This window comes from Myiozetetes cayanensis, unplaced genomic scaffold (assembly GCF_022539395.1).
Source record: "Myiozetetes cayanensis isolate MyiCay16 unplaced genomic scaffold, myiCay2020 scf31, whole genome shotgun sequence".
Lineage (NCBI taxonomy): Eukaryota > Metazoa > Chordata > Aves > Passeriformes > Tyrannidae > Myiozetetes > Myiozetetes cayanensis.
Genome location: NW_026087533.1, coordinates 4,278,217 through 4,298,584, shown reverse-complemented (window position 1 = coordinate 4,298,584; position 20,368 = coordinate 4,278,217). Strand labels below are relative to the sequence as shown.

Genomic DNA, 20,368 nt, shown 5'->3' with positions numbered 1-20,368 from the left:
CTGTCCGCGGGTTGGGGGGAAAGCTCCCACGGGGATCGCGGGTTCGAATCCCAGCTCTGCTCCATCCCCCCCGAAATCCCAAATCCTGCCACAGCACGGGGCTGCTCCAGCGCTCGGTGACATTTTTGGTTTGCTTTCCAACAGGGCTGGATGCTCGTCTCCCTCCCTGTGACAGTCTCCTCCCTGCCCCACGCAGGAAACCTTTGCTTTCTGTCCCCAGATACGCAGGGTTCCTGCTGGGAATCACAAATACCTTCGGCCCAGTCGCAGGAATTATTGCTCCCACTGCAGTTGGGCTTCTCATCAGCCGTGTAATTTGGGGCCACAAACCAAAACCACATCCCTGGAAAAAAAAAAAAAAACTAAACAAACACAAATCTGCTCTCAGCAATGGATTTCTTTCTTTACCCCAAGCCAGCCCCCTCTCCCAAAGAGCGCATGGGATGTAGCACCTGGCAAAACAGAGCTCGGCACTATCTTGGGGACACAGGGATGACTCAGAAAGCAGGAAGAGATCCACATGGGACCCATCTGGGTGTGCTTGGAGATGGGGAGAGGGTCGAGGGAGTGGAATGAGGGGGAAGCTCCGTGCCAGGCAGGAAAGCTTCCTGAATTCAGCACAGCACGTAATGTTTCCAAAAATGCCAAGGCAGGAAATGCTTCTCCAACAGGACGGATCTGGAAATTCTTCCCTGCAAGGATGGTGGGTGCTGGCACAGGTTGGACTGTGGCTGGAGGTGTCCAAGGCCAGGTTGGACAGGGCCTGGAGCAATCTGGGCTAGTGGAAGGTGTCCCTGCCCATGGCAGGGGGTGGGACTGAATGGGCTTTAAGGTCCCTTCCAACACAAACCATTCCATGATTCCCGGATTCCACATGTCTGGAGTTGAGCAAAGCCCTCCTGCTGTTGGCAGGAGTTACAAGCAGAGGGTGGAGATGAGTCAGTGCACTACAAGGAGGTGAAGGGAAGGCTGACACCATCATGCTCTATTTTTGCCCCCCAGGGTCTCCACAGGGGCTGCAGGATCCAAACAGGATCCATGGATTGCTGGGAAGCTGGATGCCAGCCAAGCCTGCAGCTATTTCCAGCAAAGCTGTTCTGAGACGAAGGAAATCGATAATGAAGCACTAATGTTAGTTTTTAACTAGAGGCTTTTCACACCCTCTGCACACAGACTCCCCAACACTTTTTTTTCCTCTTCTTAATGAGACAAGCTGGTTATTCATTTATCCTTCATCCCCTCTTGGAAGCAACTGGGGCAAAAAATAATTGATGGCATTGCAAAGCCCAGCCTGGCAGCCCCAGGGAGGCAGGGAAGGGGATGAATAGGGACAGCCTTGGGCTGGGGTCTCACTGAAGGCATTTTCAGCTCAGGATGTGGCCACTGAAGAGAAGTTTGGACTCCAAAAGGGGTGTGAATTTGGCCTGTCCCCTCCCAGCTGACTGCAGCAGGGAGTGGGCTGTGATCCTCCCTTGCTCCAGACTGAGCCAAAACGGTGCAAAAAGAGGATCCAGATCCCAGGCACAGCCCCAAAACCCACCAACACTTCACTGAAAGAGTGAAGTGAAACTGAACTGAGCTCTGATGAGTTACACTCGCTGCTACTTGGGAGTGGAGAAGCTCCAACATCGAGTCCAAATCCTGGACCTGCATAGAACACCCCAAGAATTGGGCATCAATTGTTTGGTGGGTTTTTTTCCTTTTTTCTTTCCCTTGTATTATTATTATTATTGTTGTTGTCAGGATCAAGTCCAATTCTTAGCCCTACAGAGGATACCCCAGGAACTGTGTTCCCTTTCCTTTCGTTGTTGTTGTTGTTATCATTATTATAATATTATTGTTATTGTTACTATTATAATTATTATTACTATGATAATTATTATAATAATAATTATTATTGACACCATTATTATTATAATAATCATTATTATAATTATTGTTATTGTCGTTATTATTGTGATATTATTATTGTTACTCTTGTTGTTATTGTTGTTGTTACCATCATTATCATCCATTATTATTGCCCTTTGTTTCCAATCATCGGCAATAATCAATATTGGGGTTGCCATGGCAACCGCTCCCGCCGCCCTCCGCCCGCCAGGGGGCGCCGCCGCCGGCGCGCCCTCCCACAACCCCCCGCGGCGGCGGTGGGCGCGCCTCTTCCCCGCCTCCATCATGGCGGTGAGTGGCGGCGCCGCGGGCCCGGCCCGGCTCCATCCATCTCCATCCGCCTCCATCCGCCCGCGCCGCGGCTCGCCCGGCCACGGCAGGAGCGCGGCGGGCCGGCGGGACACCCGCGGGGCCGGGATGGGCGGGCAGCGCTCGGTGTGGCGCCCGGGAGGGAGCGGCTGCCGTGAGAGGCCGCGGCCCGCCCGCTGCCGGGGAAGGGGCGGCGGCGGGGCCGCGGTGTCCGCCCGCGGGAGCCCTTCCCCCGGCCACCCCCGCTCACCGCCCGTGTGGTCTCTCCGCAGCAAGACCAGGGTGAGAAGGAGAACCCGATGCGGGAGCTGCGGATCCGCAAACTCTGCCTCAACATCTGCGTCGGGGAGAGCGGGGACCGGCTGACCCGCGCCGCCAAAGTGCTGGAGCAGCTCACGGGCCAGACCCCCGTGTTCTCCAAAGGTGAGGGGACCGGCGGTTTGTTGGTTTTCCGGCCTCTTCCTGGTTGTTCCTCTTGTTTTGCTCCTTCTCCTGGGCGTGCGGAGGGTGCAGGGGCAGCGCGGCTCCCGGGAAGGGGCTCCGGTGTGGGAAGGGTCGCTCTGATGCGGGTCCTGCTGGAGAACGGAGGGTCTTAAACAATCAAGGGCTGGCGGGTGTGTTGTGTCAGGTCAGTTCTGCCTCCAGACTCTGCTGCTGCTCTGCCAACATCCCCAAAGAGAGTCTGCCTTGGCTCTTTTTAATTGCCTTTAATTTCTTTGGTGGCACGGAGCTCTGAATCCCCACGGTGGGAATTCTCTGGCCGTTCCCTGAGTGCGGTTGTTGCTGCCCACAGCGCGGTACACGGTGAGGTCCTTTGGGATCAGGAGGAACGAGAAGATCGCCGTTCACTGCACGGTGCGCGGGGCCAAGGCAGAGGAGATCCTGGAGAAGGGGTTGAAGGTGAGAATTTGGGCTGGATTCTTTTCCTTGTGGAAGAACAAAACCTCCCTGTTCCGAGTGAAGAGGGGCGTGCTCCGAAATGTTGCTCCTGATCTGGATACAATTCAGTCATGGATACAGTCTGTTATGTTCACACTTTCTGTGGGTGCTGATTTATCCTTATTTGTGAGCTCATTTTGGAGGGGATTTGTCTGTGCTGCTGTGATTTATGAGCAGCCTTGGGGAGGAAGTTCTCAGGGATGAAGATGTAGCAGCATGTGAGCGGGTTGGGGGGTCTGGTAGCAGCTGGCAGAACATGTTACTTGTTACTCCCAGTCAGTAACAAAACAGTGACCAAACAACCAACGTTTCAGGTGCGAGAATACGAGCTGAGGAAAAACAACTTCTCAGACACCGGGAACTTTGGCTTTGGAATCCAGGAACACATCGACCTGGGCATCAAATACGATCCCAGTATCGGTATCTACGGCCTGGACTTCTACGTGGTGAGTGTTCCCTGCTTCCCTGCAGCTCTGGAAGGATGTAAAATCCCTGGTTTTATGGGAAGTCTCACAAAGGCATCTTCAGAAGCAAATAGCGTTGGGCTGGGTTTGGGGAGGGAAGGAGCAGCAGCGCATCGAGGCACCACTGGTGTGAAAATTCCAGGCTCCCCTCCTAAGAAAGAGGTTTAGTTGAAGAAAATCAATAAATGGCAGGGTTGAAGCAGTGCTGTTGGCCTCCTCCTGCAGGTGCTGGGCAGGCCAGGCTTCAGCATCGCTGACAAGAAACGCAGGACTGGCAACATCGGGGCCAAGCACAGAATTGGGAAGGAGGAAGCCATGCGCTGGTTTCAGCAGAAGGTAAAGGCCCTCTTGATTCTTCTATCCCAAGGATTTCCAAGCAAGGATCAGCAAAATGTTTTATGGAAGGGCTGCAGCAAGTTGCTGAGCAGGGGAGGATCTTGATGAGTGCTTAAATCAGAGATTTTTACTGCCTCAGAGCAGTAGAAGCTGCATTTGAGCACGAGGTGCTTTTCTATTTGTGTGTGTGCTGAAGTGAAAGAGCAGCTCTTGCAGGAGAGCTGGGAAGAGGTATCAGCTCTTGTGGAAAAGGCTCCCACAGGTTTTGGAGGTGTTACATGTACATGATGGGGCAGGGTTGGGATTTGTCGGTCTGACACTGCTCCCAGCTCAGCTGCCAGGCTTGGAGGATGGAGCGATCCAAATAAAAAACAAGTCCTTGGGGCCACGTAATGAATAATTGGATCATGAATGGGAGCTGATGGAAGGTTGGAAGTCTCAGGGGTGGGGACTGCTGATAGTTTTTCAGAAGTGGAAAGGAGGGATGGATGGTCTGTCTTGAGGCTCTTTGCTCTGCCTGGCCCTGCACGGGTCATACCCTGCACAGGGAGGGCTCCATCCTGCTCCTGCTGAATCCCTTTTCCTTCCTCCTGCCTGGTTTTGCTTCCTGTGATCTCTCACTTGGTTCTTTCTTCTTCTTTCCTCACAGTATGATGGCATCATCCTTCCTGGTAAATGAGCAGTTCCTGTTACCAAAAAAAAGTAAATAAAATTTTCTAACCCCTTCCTTGTGTTGTGAATTTTAAGGGGGAAGGGGGGGGGCTCCTCCAGACCTGGGAATGTGGGGACACTCACACTCAAAAGGCAGGAGAACAACCTGGGCTGATAAAGAGCTGCTCTTGAGGAGCAGGGGTTGGATTTACGTGGTGCAGCCTCCACTGTCCCAACTGCAGGGGTGACTCAGAAACCTCAGGGATTCGGGAACGACGTCCCAGGCACTTGAGACATCCCTGGAATTGTGTCCCACGGGGCTACTCCAGTTTACAGCACTGAGAGCTCGTCTGTCACGGTGTCATATCCTGGAGTGGGTGTCACTCCTGGAAGTGGGACACAAACGCTGCTCTGTCCTGTGTTTGGATGTGAAGTGGTTTCTGGCACCAGCTCAGCACTGGGAGAAGGAACTGGGATTTACCCTTTCAGAGCAGCAACACTTGGATGTTTCCAAACACACAGTATGGTCAGACTAGCCATTCCTTGGGAAACTTCGGGATTCAGCTTTTCAGCTGGATTTGGAAGTGAAAACATGGGTTAAATGTTGAAGTTTCATGGGAAAAAAATATTTTTTCCAGTTTTTCTCTCCAGATCCCTCAGACCTGCATCTCCCTGAGATTCAGCACTGCAAGAGCATCCTTGCTGCCACCAATCCCAAGGAGAAGCAGGACCTACTCTGGGTGACACTGTGTCTTCAGAAAGTTATGTCAGGATTATTTTCTTTAACCAGACAGAGTCCTTCTCCTTCGCCTGCTGCTGCTGCCAGCCCTGGGTTCAGTCAGAGTGTGAGTCACAGCAAACTCCAAGCCAACCTGTAAAACTGCTTGGACACTGCAGCTCTAGGCACTACTTCGCTGCAGCCCCATTTCAGAAAGCACCAAAGTCTTTCCCCGTGACGTTATTTCCATTATTCAGCAGTTCCTGCGCCCCACACAAATCTCTGCAGATCTTGCCAGGTGAGACCTGGCTCCTCATGACTCACCAAAGGCTGGGGCTGCTCTTACCTTGCTCTCAGACTGGTTAGTCCAGGGTGGAAGCATCAGCTTTTGGCAGGTTGAGGCACAGAGACCCTCAACTTTCCCCACCCAACGTTCTCCTCCCCACCCCAGCCACCTGACTGCTCATATCACTTCTGCATTTACAGCAGGCTTTGGAACCGCATGAGAAGTGGTTGAGGGCACCTGGGAAAGACAAGGAGCTGCTGGAGAGGGTCCAGTGGAGGCCACAAAGATGATTAAAGGATAAAGATGATTGGAGCATCTCTGTGAGGAGGAGAGACTGTGGGGGCTGGGCCTGGTCAGTCTGGAGAAGGGAAGGCTGAGAGGGAATCCATCAATCCATACAAATATCTCCAAGGGCTGTCAGAGGATGGTGCCAGACTCTTTTCAAGTGACAGGACACGGAGCAATGGACATAAACTAAAACACAACAAGTTCCACCTCAACAAGAGGCAGAACTAGAACAGCTGCCCAGGGAGGGCATGGAGTCCCCCTCTCTGGAGACATTCCAAACCCACCTGGATGCGTCCCTGTGTCACTGGATGACTACCAGGGGTCCCTTCCAACCCCAATCCCTCTTTAATTCCGTGGAAGCCCGTCCCGATCCCGGCGGGCCCCCTCAGCTCCCTCAGGGGGCTCCATGGCGGCCGCGCCCCCCTCACAGCCCCGCCCTGCCCTCACTCAAGATGGCGCCGCCCGGCTTCTCCGCCAGGCCCCAACATGGCGGCGCCGAACCCTGCCCTCACCCTGAATGGCCGAGGCTTCGCCGCGCCCCTTCCCCTTCCTGCCCGCAGCCAAGATGGCGGCGGCGGCGGCGGTGCCGCTCCGTGTGCGCGGCGGGCGCTGAAGCCGCTTCCGCCGCCCGGCCCGGCCAGCACCAAACATGGCGGAGTCGGTGCTGGAAGTGGTGGGCCGGCTGCAGGCGCGGCTGGCGGGCAGCGCCGAGCCCAAGAAGGTGACGGCGGCTCCTCCGGCCCGCCCCGGGTGTGGGGAGGGGGGGGTGTCCGGCGGCGGGGACGGGGAGCGGGAGGGCGCGGGGCGCGGCGTGGGGCCTGCCCGCCGCCGCCGGGTCCCCCTCCGCGGAGTGCCGTGCCCGGCCGCGGGTCGAGGGGTGCGGGGTTGTCCGCGGTGGGATCCCCTGCTCTGTCAGCAGCCCCCGCGGGCTGCGGTCCCTTTCGGGGTGCCCCCGTGGCAGCGGCGGGCAGGGGTCCCGTGTGGGGGTCCTGCGTGGCACGGGTGGGGTACGGGCAGGGTCCCTTTTTGGGGTCCCCCTGTGGCACTGGTGGGCAGGGATCCCTTTTGGGGTCCCCCTGTAGCAGCGGCGGGCAGGGGTCCCTCGTGGGATCCCCCCGCCACAGTATCGGGCGAGGATCCCTTTTGGGGTCTCTTTTGGGGTCCCGCGTGGGGTTCCCCGTGGTAGTGACGGGCAGGGGGCCCTTCTGGGGTCCGTGCTGGCAGGGTTGGGGCGCGGCTGGGCAGGGGTCCCTTGTGAGGTCCCCCCCCCCGTGGCAGTGACACCCCCATTTTTGGGGGTCCCCGCTGGCAGCGTTGGGGCGCGGTTGGGCATCGGGAGAACTCGCCGGAAGAGTCTTTCCCTGGTGACGTGTTCCCCGTGGAGGAGCCGCGGTGCCCGAGCGGGGGCTGGAGGGGACGGGGCTGGAGGGGGAGGGACACGGCGTGGGGGACAGGACCCCCTGGCACCGCCGCGGGGGTGGGTCGGGGCGAGTGGATCGCTCCCTGCGTGGGACTTGCTTGGCTCTTCTCACCCGCTACCAGAATGTGCTGCCCGCAGCAGCTGCCGTGGGGCGGCCGCCCTGCCCGCCCTGCCCCGACCTGCCCCGGCTCGGCGTGCTCGGTGACACTGGGCTGCCGACAGCCACCCCCCATTGCCGGCACAAACCGGCCTCCCGGGCTGCTTTTCCAAGGGAAATTTGGGAGTTACGGGGAATCCCGGGCGTGCTGTTATGCCGCTGTTATCCCGCTGTGATGCCGATGTCCAGGATGTCCCGTTTTAAAGGGGGGAGCATCAGCTGTGGCTGCTCGCAGGTGTTTGGTTCGTGTTTTGTGTAGTTGGGGTGAAAGAGGAGGCAGGGAGGGCTGTGCAGGTGCCCTGTGCTCGGCTGGCTTTGTTTAACTGAGGCAAACACCTGCACAACCTCTCTTTCCAAGATCTCTCTCCCGCTGGCCAGGAAGAGGAGTGGATGGTCAAGTGCTGACCCTTTGAAACGGGAGCTCCTGCACCAGCTCCAGCCTCGCTGGGGGTGATGTGATAGGATCTGGTTACTCCTCTCAGCCTGTCAGCCAGGACCAGGGCAGGGTTTAATTGGTGGAGCCCCAAATGGAGCTGAGGGGCTGCCAGGGAGCCGATTCCAGGGGGTGTGGGCTCCGTGGTGCCAAGAACATGGGTGAGACTTCAAATACCGCACAGACAATTAGTGCTCCTGTTCCCTGACCCTTGTGCCAGCCTGGGGCAACAAGTGCTTGTGTGTGTTTCTGGGGCGCTGCAGGACTTGGGGCAGTGTTTGCACAGCCTGACTCTTTCTCCAGTGACCTCGTGGAGTAAAAGTGGTTTCTTGCTCTGTTGATCCTGTGCAGTTTTGTAAGGGCGGGCAGAGCAAGGTGGTGACACCAAAAACCTTTTTCCCTTCCCCAGCAGAAAGGCCCTTTCATCTGGACTCTTGATTTCTGGTACCTTTCCAGCTATATCCTTGAAAGCATCAGTGTTTTAAAGCTTGAATTTAGTGGCCATTGCATTTCCTTGATGGATTTTCTGAGGATCTTCCTCTGCCAGAAAGTTTGCCCTGTCAGCAGGACCGATCCACGGCATCCCTGGGTGCTGCCCACACCTTACACCGCTTCCAGTCTTCACTTCTCTTGCCTTGTCCTTCGAAAATGCCATATCAGGAACGTGAAAGAACAATATTTGCCCAGAAAAGTGTTCAGCTCGTTGCCTTGCTGAAAGGTTTTAAGTATTATTATTGGTTTTAGGTGAAAAATTGGCACAGAACGGCGTGAGGGAAATCTTGCACGGTGCTGTAATGGTTTGGAAAGAGTCTTTTTTTTCCCAGCAGAGAAGGTACAAACTCTGCTGCAGGACTGAGGGAAGAAAGAGGAGAAGGAAAACATGAATAAGAGCATCTTGACAGAGAGGAGGCAGCCAGGCTGTGCTGGAGTAATTTGATATTAATCTGTGTTTTTAGTGTCGTAACGGTCTGGGTGAGTTTTAGAATAAGAAAACAATCCACCCATGTTCAACACAACCTGATTGGAGCTGGAACCAAGGGAAGTTTTCATGGGCCGTGTCCTGTGGCTGATTGACTGGAACTCTGGTCTGCACTGGGGTGTTTTGGAAGAGCTTTGCTGTGTGTGGTTCATCTGGTGCCTCCCAAGATGCGGGCCTGGTGGTCTCTGTCCACTACCTGGTTGCCTCCATCAGCTCACTTCCGTGGGAAATACAGATTAGCACAAGTTTTTAGGGCTCAGTGCTTTGAAATTGTCTCACACTGACTTGTGTCCCACAGGGGTTGACTGAAGTGGGTGTGGAATAGCCCAGCTCCCTGTGAGACGTGTTCTGGATCCAATGTTTGGGTGCCCTGGTCTCAGACCACACTGAGAACAGCATTCCCATTGAGAACAGCTCTTTCCTTCCTGGAACTCAGCCCTGAAGGCAACAAATAACTAAAGAGCTCTGGGAAGTGCTGCAGTGGGGTGTAGCTAGAAAATAATTGGGAGGCTTTACGGATACCAGAACAAGTCCTCCCTGGGCTCTTATTCTCATAGTGGGATTTTGTAAGCTCTGAAACAACCTCTCTAGGAAGTTAATCAGCTTAAAGGGATGCTGTTGTCTTAACAGTGTCCTGTTTGACTTTTTCTATCTTGTAGAGAACCCATCCTTCTTCCCCTTCCAGTGGACCTTTGTGCACAATAATCCAAACTCCTTTATTATCACTGCCAGGAGGATCTTGGCCTTCCTAGAGGGATCCTGACTCATGCACTGTGGCAGGCCTTGCCTGTCTGGGGGAAGGCAGCAGAGCTGGGCTGCGTCTCTGCTGTCTCTGGTTTGGTGGCTTCAGTTGCACTTGTTGAGCAGCAGTGCTGGCAAGGTAACAGAGCAGTTACTCTTGGTATCACTGTTTCAGTCTTCTAAAACAAGAAAACCGAAACCTTGTGTCACGGTTATTAAGCCCTAAATATAAAGGAGTTGGTTTCTAGTGAACAGGAACTGTCCTGCTTTTGCTTCAGCCAGGTGGACCCTTCTCTCGGTGTCGAGGAGGGGTTGCTCTCTCGAGGTTCCAAGAACTCATTTCCTTCAAAAAGGAGACTTGTGAAGCTCCCTGCCCCTCGCATGGTGGACGTGGGGGTGACTGGAATAGCTTAGGCTGACAGTGCTGATTTGAGCACGAGCACAGTGTTTTAAAGAGAAGATCTGGCTCAGGGGCAGCCCTTTGTATGGCATATAGCATAGGAGTGCTGAGCACAGCCTGGGCTGTATAGGGGCTATAATAATGGGAATGCTGATGAGGCTGGACTGTGGCTATAGCTGAGCTGTGGGAAATAATGTGAGGGGCAACAGTGCTGTCAGATGTGCTCCACCATGTGCTGTAGCTACAGAGCCAACAGGCGTGGGTGAGGCCATGTCCCAAACCACCTGGCTGGCAGAGGTACAAGCACATCCCATTCACCTCGAATCCCACAATCACTAGGGTTGGAAAAGACCTTCATCGAGTCTGACCTGTGACCGATCCCACTGCCTCTTGTCAGGCTCCTGCAGCTCCTTGCTGGGGTGCACATTGGAGCCCTGGTCCCATGGAGTGGCTGTAGGTGCTGACAGGGCCTCGCTTGGGGTGTGTGGAGGAAACACTCACCTGGTGTTCGGTGAAGGGAAGAGAAACGAGTGGGATGGGAGGCAGTGGCTGTGGAAGGGATCAGATGCCTTTTTAGCACCTGAGAGGAGGGAGACTGTCAGCAGCACTGGCCCAGGGGAGGGTCAGCAGAGCAGACACAGGCTCCAGAAATCTCCCTTACCCTTTTTTTGTGTGTTTGTTCCCACCCCTCTTACCAAGGGATCCTATTCCAGCCCCACCTTCCAGTTCCCCTCTTCCTCTGGCTGTGGGTCTGTCCCCGATGCTTTAAGCCAGATTTAAGTTGCAGGGCCCGTGTGAGGAAAACATTAATATTCAATTGCGTTCTAAGACTCAGATGTGTTCTCTTAGGCAAAGAGATGATAATTTCTTTACAGTTCTCAGCTTCTCAGGAGCTCTTTTGGAGCGAGACAGCAGCTGGCAGCCACTTGGATCTTCCTAACAAGCTCTCAGGCAGTGCAGAATTTTCCTCCTCCCTAATCCCGGCCTGTGGTTCCGTGTGACAACTCTGAACGCTTTTCCTCTTGTCTCCACAGCTGCTGAAAAGTCTGAAGAGGCTCTCAGAGTTGCCCATCACAGTTGACATTCTCGTGGTAAGAGCTGTGAAATCTCTCACCCTTTCACGGTGTCTGTCGAGTCACAGGATGAGTGTTTTCCACGGAAACGCCGCTCTCCCTGGAACGGGGGGTGTTTCCTTGGCCACCTGCTCCTGCCTGGTGTCATTGTGTGATTGTGATAAGGTTCTGGAAGTGCCAGGCACGGGGAAGGAGCGTGTCAGAGCAGGTGGGAAGCCGTGGAGGATGGTCTGTCATCCTCAGTTCTTCCAAAAGCTTTAACACTTGACTGGGATACGAGAGCCGGAGTGGATCCCAGTGATAAATCAGCATGAAATTAAGAAGTGCTAATCCTTAAAATTATTGGTGGCTTCTGTCCTCAAATTTATCAGCTGCTGTAGCAAATACTAGCTCGGATTATTAGCACAAATAATTAGACTCAGGTAGGATTAAGTCTCCGATTTACATGCAGTAAATGACGTAATGTCAGCAGGAAACGTGGAAAACGGGATATCTTTGCTGGTTAGATCAAGGAATTTTATCCCTACCCTGCAGCAGTAGGTGGTGTGTTGACTTCACTGACTCCGTAGGAACTTTAGCAGGGGTGAGAATGCCTGTTTTGCTAAGATGGATTCATGTTCTTGGCTCTCCCATGAAGGAGACGGGTGTTGGGAAGACCGTGAACAGCCTTCGGAAGCACGAGCTGGTGGGAGACTTTGCCAAGGACCTCGTGGCCAGGTGGAAGAAGCTGGTGCCGGTGGCCCAAGAGGCAGAGCGGTGAGTGAACCTCATGGATGAGCTTTGGGATGTCTTTGCAGGGGACATCATAAACCTCTCTGGCCGAGGAAGCCAAGTGAAGGCTCTGGAAAAGCTCGTAACACAAATGTCTGACTCTGCCTGAGGGGGTTTTTTTGCCTGGTTTTGGCACAAACTTCCTGCTTTTGCTGGTTGTGGAGCGTTGGGTGCTGATGGCTGCAGTTTTGTGTGGAAGTAGGGGCCCAGTTTTCAAGAATTTGATGAAGAGATTAACAGGAGATGCCAGGAGAGTGCCTTAAATAAAACCAAGAGCTGCAATCTGCTTGTTTCCCATTTTATGCTGCAAAAGACAGGAAGTTCTGGGCCCAAGGAAAGGAAGTGGCCTGCTTTGAAAGAAGGCTTTTATGAGCCAAAATACTGTGGAAATGGGAGTTAGTGACAGCAGACATTGCAGTACCAGAGCTGTGTTGAGCCCAGCAATGAGATCAAATAGATTTGAGTGATAAAGACCCAGTTTTTCATGGGAATTTAAATGACTGGGATTCCCATGTGCTTCACTGGGAACTTGGGGACATTCCCATAGGCACCACACAGCCAGGGAGAAGGTACTGTACACATCTGTCTCTAGTTCTGATAAAAGTGCTTAATCAATTCTTGCACTAGAAATGCAGTTTTTAAATCCCTGAATGTTGCCAGACCTGAGAAAATCAGTTCTTACCACAAAACTACCAAACACAGCCTTAGCCTTCTGTAGGAGATGTTCCAGTCCACATGGTCCATAGGGATTGGCTCTTTTCAGTCACAGTGGGACATTTTAACCTGTTCAGTTTTCTTCTCCCCTCAGGAATAACCTGGACTCCGAAGACCGTGACTACGAGAGGAGCAGCTCAAGCAGAAGACATCAGGAGTCCTCCCTCAGAGAGGATGAGGAGCCTGACCAGGATTACTCAGAGCCCTTCCAGCCATCTTGCAGCCAATCCTACAGCCCAGACCATAGGGAAAAGAAGTCCAAAAGGTATCCCAGGCCTGAGAGAGCCCACGAGACTTACGGCTATAGCAGCCACCAGGGGAAGGGTTGGGGCAGATCCTCCCCGGTGCTCTCTTCAGATCAGGAGTACTCGGACTGTGGACAAGCTGTGTCACCTGAGCCGAGTGAGAGCCCTCAGGATATGGACACAGACCCTTACGCCTCCGAGGAGCAGGAAGAACCCCCGGTATTCCACCGGAAAGCCAGCAAAGGCCACAGCTTCCAGGAGAAGCTCGTGGGAGGCCGCAACTCCGGCGACGTCTGTGACAAAGGGAACACGAGTCGAAGCAAAGAGCACAAATCTCACAAGAAGCAGCGCCTCGATGGCAGAGGGGACGAGAGGACCTCTGCCTTCAGCCCAGAAAGATTGCACAAGACCTCCTTTAAGGAGCAGCTCCGAGAATCCCCCGCGGCAGCGGCCGGCAAGGAGAAGCAGAGGACGTCGGACGGCACCAAGAAGGAGAAGAGCCGAGAAAGCAGCACCTCCAAAAAGGAGAAGCTGCACACGCTGCCGCCCTTGGAGGAGTCTCTGGACAACCACGTGAAGAAGCAAAAGCATCGGGACTCTGAAAAGGGCAAACTGGAAAAGTCCAAGCTGAGCCTGGAGACCCCCAACGCGGAGCGGGAGAAGCGGAAAGCTGAGGCCGACTCCTCGAACAGGGTCAAGGAAAAGGGGGGTTCCGGGAGCTTAAAATCCTCGGAGGGGAAGCGCAAAATGCCCGACGTGGACAAAAAATCAGCGGGTTTCTCCTCCAATTCTGGGGAGGGGGAAGCGGAGGATGAGTTTGAACAGCCCACGATGTCCTTCGAGTCGTATCTCAGCTACGACCAGCCCCAGAAAAAGAAAAAGAAAGTGGTCAAAGCCCCGGCTGGCTCAGCTGGGGAGAAGGACCGAGGGCACAGCAAACAGAACGGATCCAAAGCCAGCACCAACAGCTCGAGCTCGAGTCAGAAAAGTCCCAGCCACAAGAGAACAAGTGAGAAAAAGGCAGAGAAGAAACCCCCAGAGCCTCCTAAACCAAAGAGGGTAAGGTTTGGAAGGATGTGACAGTGAGCAAAGAAGGTGGGATCAGCTGCTCTGGGTCCTCTGCCCTCTGGGGCTTGTTAGTTTTCACCTTGGAAAAGTGGGTGAAGACGAGGGGGGAAGAAAGAAATGCAGTGGGTGTTTTTAATGCTTATTATTTTATGTTTGGTATAAAAATGAGGAGAGCAAAAGAGAAAACCTTCAGCTAAATACTCATATGGAAGAGTATTGGACAATGATGCACTTGTTAAACAGGCAGAGTGTCTTTAGAAGTGAGTCAGCTTAAAATCCAGCCCAGTGTTCAGTGCATCTCCTGCTAACAAGGTTCCCATGTCTCCCCTCTCAAGTATTTACACTCTAAAATGAGTCTTTTTTTATCTGTATTGGTACTACAGTTTTGTTAATTAAATCTCTTGGTGTCCAGAAATGGGAGAACTGGTGTTACAATGCAGCTTATTCCAGAAGACAAACCTTCTTTTGTGAAAGCCTGGAAAATGAGCAGTGTTTCTGTTCATATTCACTGTCACATGAGTGCCAGGGCTTGGTGTATAAAGAGGGGCTAACATGTAAAATCTTTACTGTTTCATCCTTTCACTGAACTTTGAAGCACTTGGCTCTTCAAAAAGTGGTTTTTATAATGCTAACAGCATTTAAAATTCTGCTGTGCCATTCATTCTAAAAAGTGCCTCATGTCAAAGTTGTGAGTTTCCCTCAGTTTGTGACAATCCTTTCTCTACCACTGCAGAGTTTTTTTGCAGGAGGAGAAGAGGCAGAACAGGTAAATGAGTGAGATCAAGGATGTGTTTCTGCTTGTCCTGGGTAGGTTAAAGATGTGGATGGCTCTTACTGGAGGAAACTGAGTGATTCAGATCCCAAATTTTGGCTTCTTCCTATTGACAGCCTAGACACAGCCACCCTCTGAGACTATTTCCTTGTGAGAACTGGTCAGCATTGAGTGGTTTATTCAAAACATACAAAAGACTGCAGTTCAGTGCTGTTTGTACACTGGTGAGATGTCACATCCTCCTGTATTCCTGTCTCACTTGCATGTCCATCCTCTCTTTCCAGATAATCTTAGATGTGGTACCAACATTACCAGACATCCCATTGCCCCCGATCCAGGCCAACTATCGTCCTCTTCCCTCCATCGAGTCCATTACCTGCTCCCAGACAAAAAGAAAAGGTATGTTGGGCAGGAAAATATGTTTGGAACGAGCCAGTTTGTGGGAGAGAGCAGGAGTGGATGCTGGCTGAGTCCAAGTCTTTCTGTTGGGCTCTGCCCAGGGTCCAGGTTTCAGAGAAAAGCAGCTGAAAATCCTTTGCTGACCCTTCTTTGGGCTTTGGGCTTTCCCTGCCTGAGCGAGGCTGCAGATCTCTTGGAAAAGGCTTTGCCCTTGGGGTTGCTTCTGGATTAATCCAGTTTGTGTCTCTGTGGTGTTCACCTGGGTGGGCTCTTCATTTCCCTGCTCCCTTCTCACTCCAAGTCCTCCCCCTCACAGCAGTGTCCTCGCCGGTTGAGGAGAGCGAAGCCGGTTTCACGGGCCGACGGTTAAACTCAAAAATGCAGGTGTACTCGGGCTCCAAAACTGCCTACCTCCCAAAGATGATGTCCCTGTACCAGCAGTGCATCAGGGTCCTCAGCAACAACATCGACTGTGAGTACCTTTCCGCAGTTATGCTGAAATTTTGGCTGCTTGTTTGTATAAATCCCGGCAGCGCCTGGACTGGAGTGTGGGAACAACGGACCCTTCTCACAAATATGGGACAGATTTCCCTGAAAGCTCAGGTGCTGCAGGGATCAGCACCCAGAATGCTTTCAGGCAGTGCTAAAGCACTGAAAACTGTGCAAACAGAGCCTGCACAGGCACTTCTTAACCTGGAGGTACCGGTGCCTCAGGTCCCTTTTCCCTTCCCCTCGTACAGTCCTGCAGTTTTTCCCATTGCATTTGAAGGTGCCAAACCCTTTCCTCGGCAAGGAAGGAGCAGGATAAATAATGCTCTGTGCATCTTGCTTCTCTCTAGCAATCTATGAAGTGGGTGGTGTCCCTTTCTCCGTGCTGGAGCCGGTGTTGGAGAGATGCACCCCGGAGCAGCTGTATCGCATCGAGGAATGTAATCATGTGAGTGCCTTGGCTGGGGAGGGATGTGGCATGGAACAGTCATGTTCTGTCCTCATCTGCAGAATAGCAGAGAACAAAGCTTTTTTTATAACAAGAGTTGGCTTTTGATGGCCCCGGGTTCCTGGATTTGCCATCTTGCCCCCCTCTTGCCGCAGTTCCCTCTGCGGAATTCCAGCGACGCCGGTGCCGGGGGGAGAGGGGAGTGGAGCTGTGCCCAGAGGGATGCCAGCCACGTGTGGGTTTGTTTCAGGTGCTCATTGAGGACACGGATCAGCTGTGGCACAATCACTGCCTCAGAGATTTCAAGAACGAGAAGCCAGAGGAGTTCGAGTCGTGGCGGGAGATGTACCTGCGGCTGCACGACGCGCGCGAGCAGCGGCTGCTCATGCTGGCGCGGAACATCGGCTCGGCCCACGCCAACAAACCCAAAGGTGGGGCTGAGAAAACGTGTTTTGGGATGACTGGCTTAAAACTAGTCCAGTTTAGGAGCTGCATAGCTCTGTGTTCTTTGTGTGGTGGCCTCTGCTTCGTGGTTTGGCAGCCTCTGGCTCTCGTCCGTAGCGGCGCTGATGCGCAGCGATCTTTGGATATTTTACAGCAGGAATTCTTAGGGTTGAATAAGCATCTCCTCTTCCAGAGTGGCTTCTCCATGTTGAGATTGAAGAAAACCAGAGTGGGGAGAAGCATTCCTGCTCTTCTGGTGAACGTAATGAGAACTCCTGAGCTGATCAGTCTGATTTCTCACAGCCCATGCTGTGACTGCAGGAGGTTCAGGCCTTAGGGAGGAAACCTGTCACCAGAGCTTTGGAGTGGATGGACTAGGGAGAGGTGGATGAACTTGGAGACAAGCACTGAGGAGCCTCCTTTATAGTAAGCTGGATCTAAGTGGTGTTTCCCCTCTGGCCTCTTGCAGGGAGAGTGGCCAAAATGGCATTTGTGAACTCTGCAGCGAAGCCCCCTCGGGACGTACGAAGGAGACAGGAGAAGTTTGGAACTGGAGGGCCTCTTCTGCCAGAGAAGACCAAGTGAGTGTTTCTCAGTGGCACTTGCTGCTCAGTGCCTCCTGCCAGCTTCCCCCTGAAGCTCTGCATCCGGCAGGAAAGGATACTGAGTGTCTGGGAGCAACTTTTGCAGTGAAACTTGTAACCCTGCTGGGCTGTTTCTCGCTGGGAAGCACAGAGATGGTGCCACGTGGTATCAGCCGTGGTGCTGTTGGCAGACGTGGCTTGTGTCTGTAGAATTGCATCAAACCACGGTGAATCTTTACTGAAATGCCTGTCCCCTGTGTGTTTCAGAATCAAACCTGTCCTGTACACATCCAGCAAAGGCCACGCTCGAGCGGGTGATGAGCAGTCCTACGATGGGCCCAGCACCAGCAGTGCCCACTCTGTCCCATCTTCAGGGAGCACCTTCTCCTCCTTCGACCCCAGGAAACCCCCAGTGAAGAGTAAGTACAACCTGCAGAACATCCCTGTGGCCTCTTTCTGCTCCTCCTTCACCCACAGCTGCTTGTGCTGCAGGAGAATTCCAGGCCATGCAGGAGGGTTTGATGTTAGCATCTCCTCTCCCTGAGGAGAGCCTGTTCAAACTTCTTTCACAAGGGAAAGCACAGGGAAACATCCAATCCACTTTCCTGCTCAGAGCTGACTGTGTCAGCCTGTCCCAATGGCACCAGTGCCCTCCTGCTGTCCTGTGTCTGTCCAGCTGTGACAGTGTGGTGGAGTTCTCTTGTGAGGGAAGCAGGGAGGGTTTAACCAGAGGTCTGTGTTCTTGCAGTGTAGAAAACAGTGGGTTCTCCTCAGTCTGTGACCTGATAAACAGGATGGGCCACGATCAGAGAGCACACACTTGCCAGGGCTGCAGCTTTGAACTGCTCTCTGCTCTTACTCTGCCACTGCTCCTTTCATGTGTGGGGGTTTTTTGTTTGATTTGTCTTTTTTTTTTTTTTTCCCCTCTCCTTTCTCCCTTGCAGAAATTGCACCAATGATGGCAAAGACTATCAAAGCTTTCAAAAACAGGTTCTCTCGAAGATAAGTTTGCAGTGCTGACCTGGGACTTTCTCTCACGGGGAGGAGTGGCACTGGAGGGGGAGAAGGTTCCCAAACAGCCCTTACCCTTGGACTCTTTGGAGGCTGCAGCTGCTGGGAGAAGCTTCAATCTGCACAAGATGACGGCACAGTATTTTATCTTTTATTCTGGTCCCTTTCTCAGTGTCAAGCCCCCCCCCTTCTTTCCCCCCCTGCCCTCAACATCCTGTTTCTGGCTTTGGCATCCGTCGAAAGAAGGGTGTACAGAATCTCCCGACACAGGAAAATGTGAAGTCTTGGCACCTGCTGAGAGTGGAAGATCCAGAGACTTATTTACTATTTAACCTCTTAATAAATTATGAAATGGTTTTAATTAATATTTTGCCCCTCTACCCTGCTCTGTTATTTATGTCACTCCCAGTAGTCTCTCCCCTCCCAGTCCAGTCCAAGGGTCAGCCTCTGTGACTTGAGCTGGAATCCATCTGTCTGAGTGGAAACTGGGTGTCACGGGAGTCTTTCCTTGTGACCTGGTACCTGCTGGGCCCAAAGTCTCACCTGGAGGCTCTGGGACAGGTAGGACTGGTGGCCCATCCACTTGTCACTCCTTTAGCGAGTGCATCAAGTCGCGAGGCTTCGCTCCCTGCTCGTGTGTTAATTAAACCTGAGCTCCTGACCCTCCCCCTGCTGTTGCTGTAGATCCTGTACAGATGCTTTTGTGGCCGTGCAGGGATGCCAAGGGCCTTTGGGGACGTTTCCTCTGCTGCTGTTGTTGTCTTCTGCTGGCTACTGGGAATAGAACTGCTGCGAGGGACTGGGGAGGAATTTTACTCTGCACCAAGTGGGATTTTAACTTTTTACTGGGAGAGGAATAGGGGACTTTGCAATTGAAAGGAGTTTTTAAATATCAATGAAGGCATCGTTTGCCTCTTTCAGTGGAAAGAAGGAATACTTTTATCTTGTTTTCTGTGTGGGATTGGAACGGATTTGTTTCCAGTTTTGGAAGCTGGTGCCTAAATCCTGCCTTTTCCTCTGTATGTTTTGCTCTGCCCCCCCCCTCTTTGGAGGAGTCCAAGGATTGTGGTCTCTGAACCTGGAACCGCTTGGATGAGGTTGGAGGGAAGTGAGTGATGGGACGTGGCTGTTTTATCGTGTGTCCTTCACAGCAGGAGCTCCAAAGGCTCCGCTGTCCTCGCTGTCTGAGGAGCTGGAGCTTGGGAAGGAAAAGGTGACACTCTGGAGCCAGGGGCTGGTGGGAGTGTGAGGAAGTGCCCTGGGGCTCCAGGGGAGGTCGGTGCTGCTGAGGGGTGTGGTGGCAGCTGGGCTGGCTGGACACACCCGGGCTGTGACATGTGGAGCCTCGTGGGGAAGGTTCCTGCTCGTGGGTTGTGTCTGTCCCCAGGTGAGAGCCCCAGGGCTGGTGCAAGCAGAGGATGGGGCTGGTGAGACCCAGGTCTCGTGGTGGCCTCTGTGAGGGCTCAGAGGCCCAACTGGATCGGAGAGGGGAGGGATTCTCCTGTTCCAAGCCATATTCGCTGCCCTAGGACTTTGCTGTCTGGGTGGAAAAGATGCTGGTAGGGGATGCTGTTGTTGTTGGCAGCTCCTGAGAAGCTGTGCTGCTGGCTTTCCGTGGCTGCCAAATCCCAAACCGGTGGAGTTGTCTGTGTGCACTGACCGGGGGAAACCTCGCTGTGAAGGGTCCTCCCTGGAGGGCTCTGGAAAAAAAAATCCCTGTTTGCTTCTGCTTTCTCTTGGGTTGTCTGTTTCTTTCCTCTTTCTTCTTTTTTTTTTTTTTTTTTCTCCCTCCCTTTTAAAAGATTCCTTTCTTTGAAACCATTCTGTCTCCTGTTTATTTGGTTTTTTCTTTCCTTAGTTTGAAGTTCTTGGAGAAATGTTCTCAGACTCTCACGTGCTGTAAGTTTGTTACAGTCCCAGATGCTTTAATGTTACCGTGCAGCATCTTCAGTGTGTGTTGTGCTGTAAAATAATGGCTCCTTTACTCCTGCGTTTTTGCTGTATTTAATTTTTGCTGTATTTTTAATTAGATAACAATATATTTCTCTTTCTGCTGACCGTTGTGCTACCGTTTATTTCTCCTCTGTACGTGGGGCAGGGGCAGAGGGGAGGGGAGCGGAGCTTGGCATCGTGTTCAGACACGATGGGGCTTTGAACAAAGGAGCTGGGTGATGCCCAAGAACAATTTTGGGCGCCGCTAAAACTGCCAGTTAATTAACACCCCAGCTCAGCATTCGGGTGGGGGTGTTGCCCAGTCGTTGCTGAGTTGGGGTGATGCTCCTTCCCTCTCAGAGCAGCCCCTTTGCTGCAGGCTTTGCCAGCCGTGCCCGTGTTTCAGC

At 53.0% G+C, this 20,368-nt stretch overlaps 2 protein-coding genes across 4 annotated transcripts; both read left to right on the top strand.

Moving 5' to 3' along the window:
• The first annotated feature begins 1,563 nt into the window (after positions 1 to 1,563).
• Positions 1,564 to 4,665, top strand: RPL11 (ribosomal protein L11). 2 transcript variants are annotated; one of them, XM_050326368.1, is made up of 6 exons: positions 1,564 to 1,686; positions 2,472 to 2,622; positions 2,993 to 3,099; positions 3,453 to 3,584; positions 3,828 to 3,938; positions 4,588 to 4,665. In XM_050326368.1, the coding sequence occupies exons 1-6, from the start codon at positions 1,585 to 1,587 to the stop codon at positions 4,615 to 4,617; spliced, it is 633 nt and encodes a 210-aa protein (XP_050182325.1). In that variant the 5' UTR covers positions 1,564 to 1,584; the 3' UTR covers positions 4,618 to 4,665. The 2 variants fall into 2 exon arrangements, with proteins under 2 accessions (XP_050182325.1, XP_050182326.1); XM_050326369.1 differs by lacking the exon at positions 1,564 to 1,686 and adding an exon at positions 2,142 to 2,181.
• Positions 4,666 to 6,446: 1,781 nt separating this feature from the next.
• Positions 6,447 to 20,087, top strand: ELOA (elongin A). 2 transcript variants are annotated; one of them, XM_050326341.1, is made up of 11 exons: positions 6,447 to 6,602; positions 11,046 to 11,102; positions 11,722 to 11,840; positions 12,664 to 13,873; positions 14,939 to 15,053; positions 15,373 to 15,525; positions 15,893 to 15,990; positions 16,241 to 16,421; positions 16,904 to 17,015; positions 17,286 to 17,437; positions 17,963 to 20,087. In XM_050326341.1, the coding sequence occupies exons 1-11, from the start codon at positions 6,531 to 6,533 to the stop codon at positions 18,022 to 18,024; spliced, it is 2,331 nt and encodes a 776-aa protein (XP_050182298.1). In that variant the 5' UTR covers positions 6,447 to 6,530; the 3' UTR covers positions 18,025 to 20,087. The 2 variants fall into 2 exon arrangements, with proteins under 2 accessions (XP_050182298.1, XP_050182297.1); XM_050326340.1 differs by having other exon boundaries at positions 15,370 to 15,525.
• Positions 20,088 to 20,368: the final 281 nt, after the last annotated feature.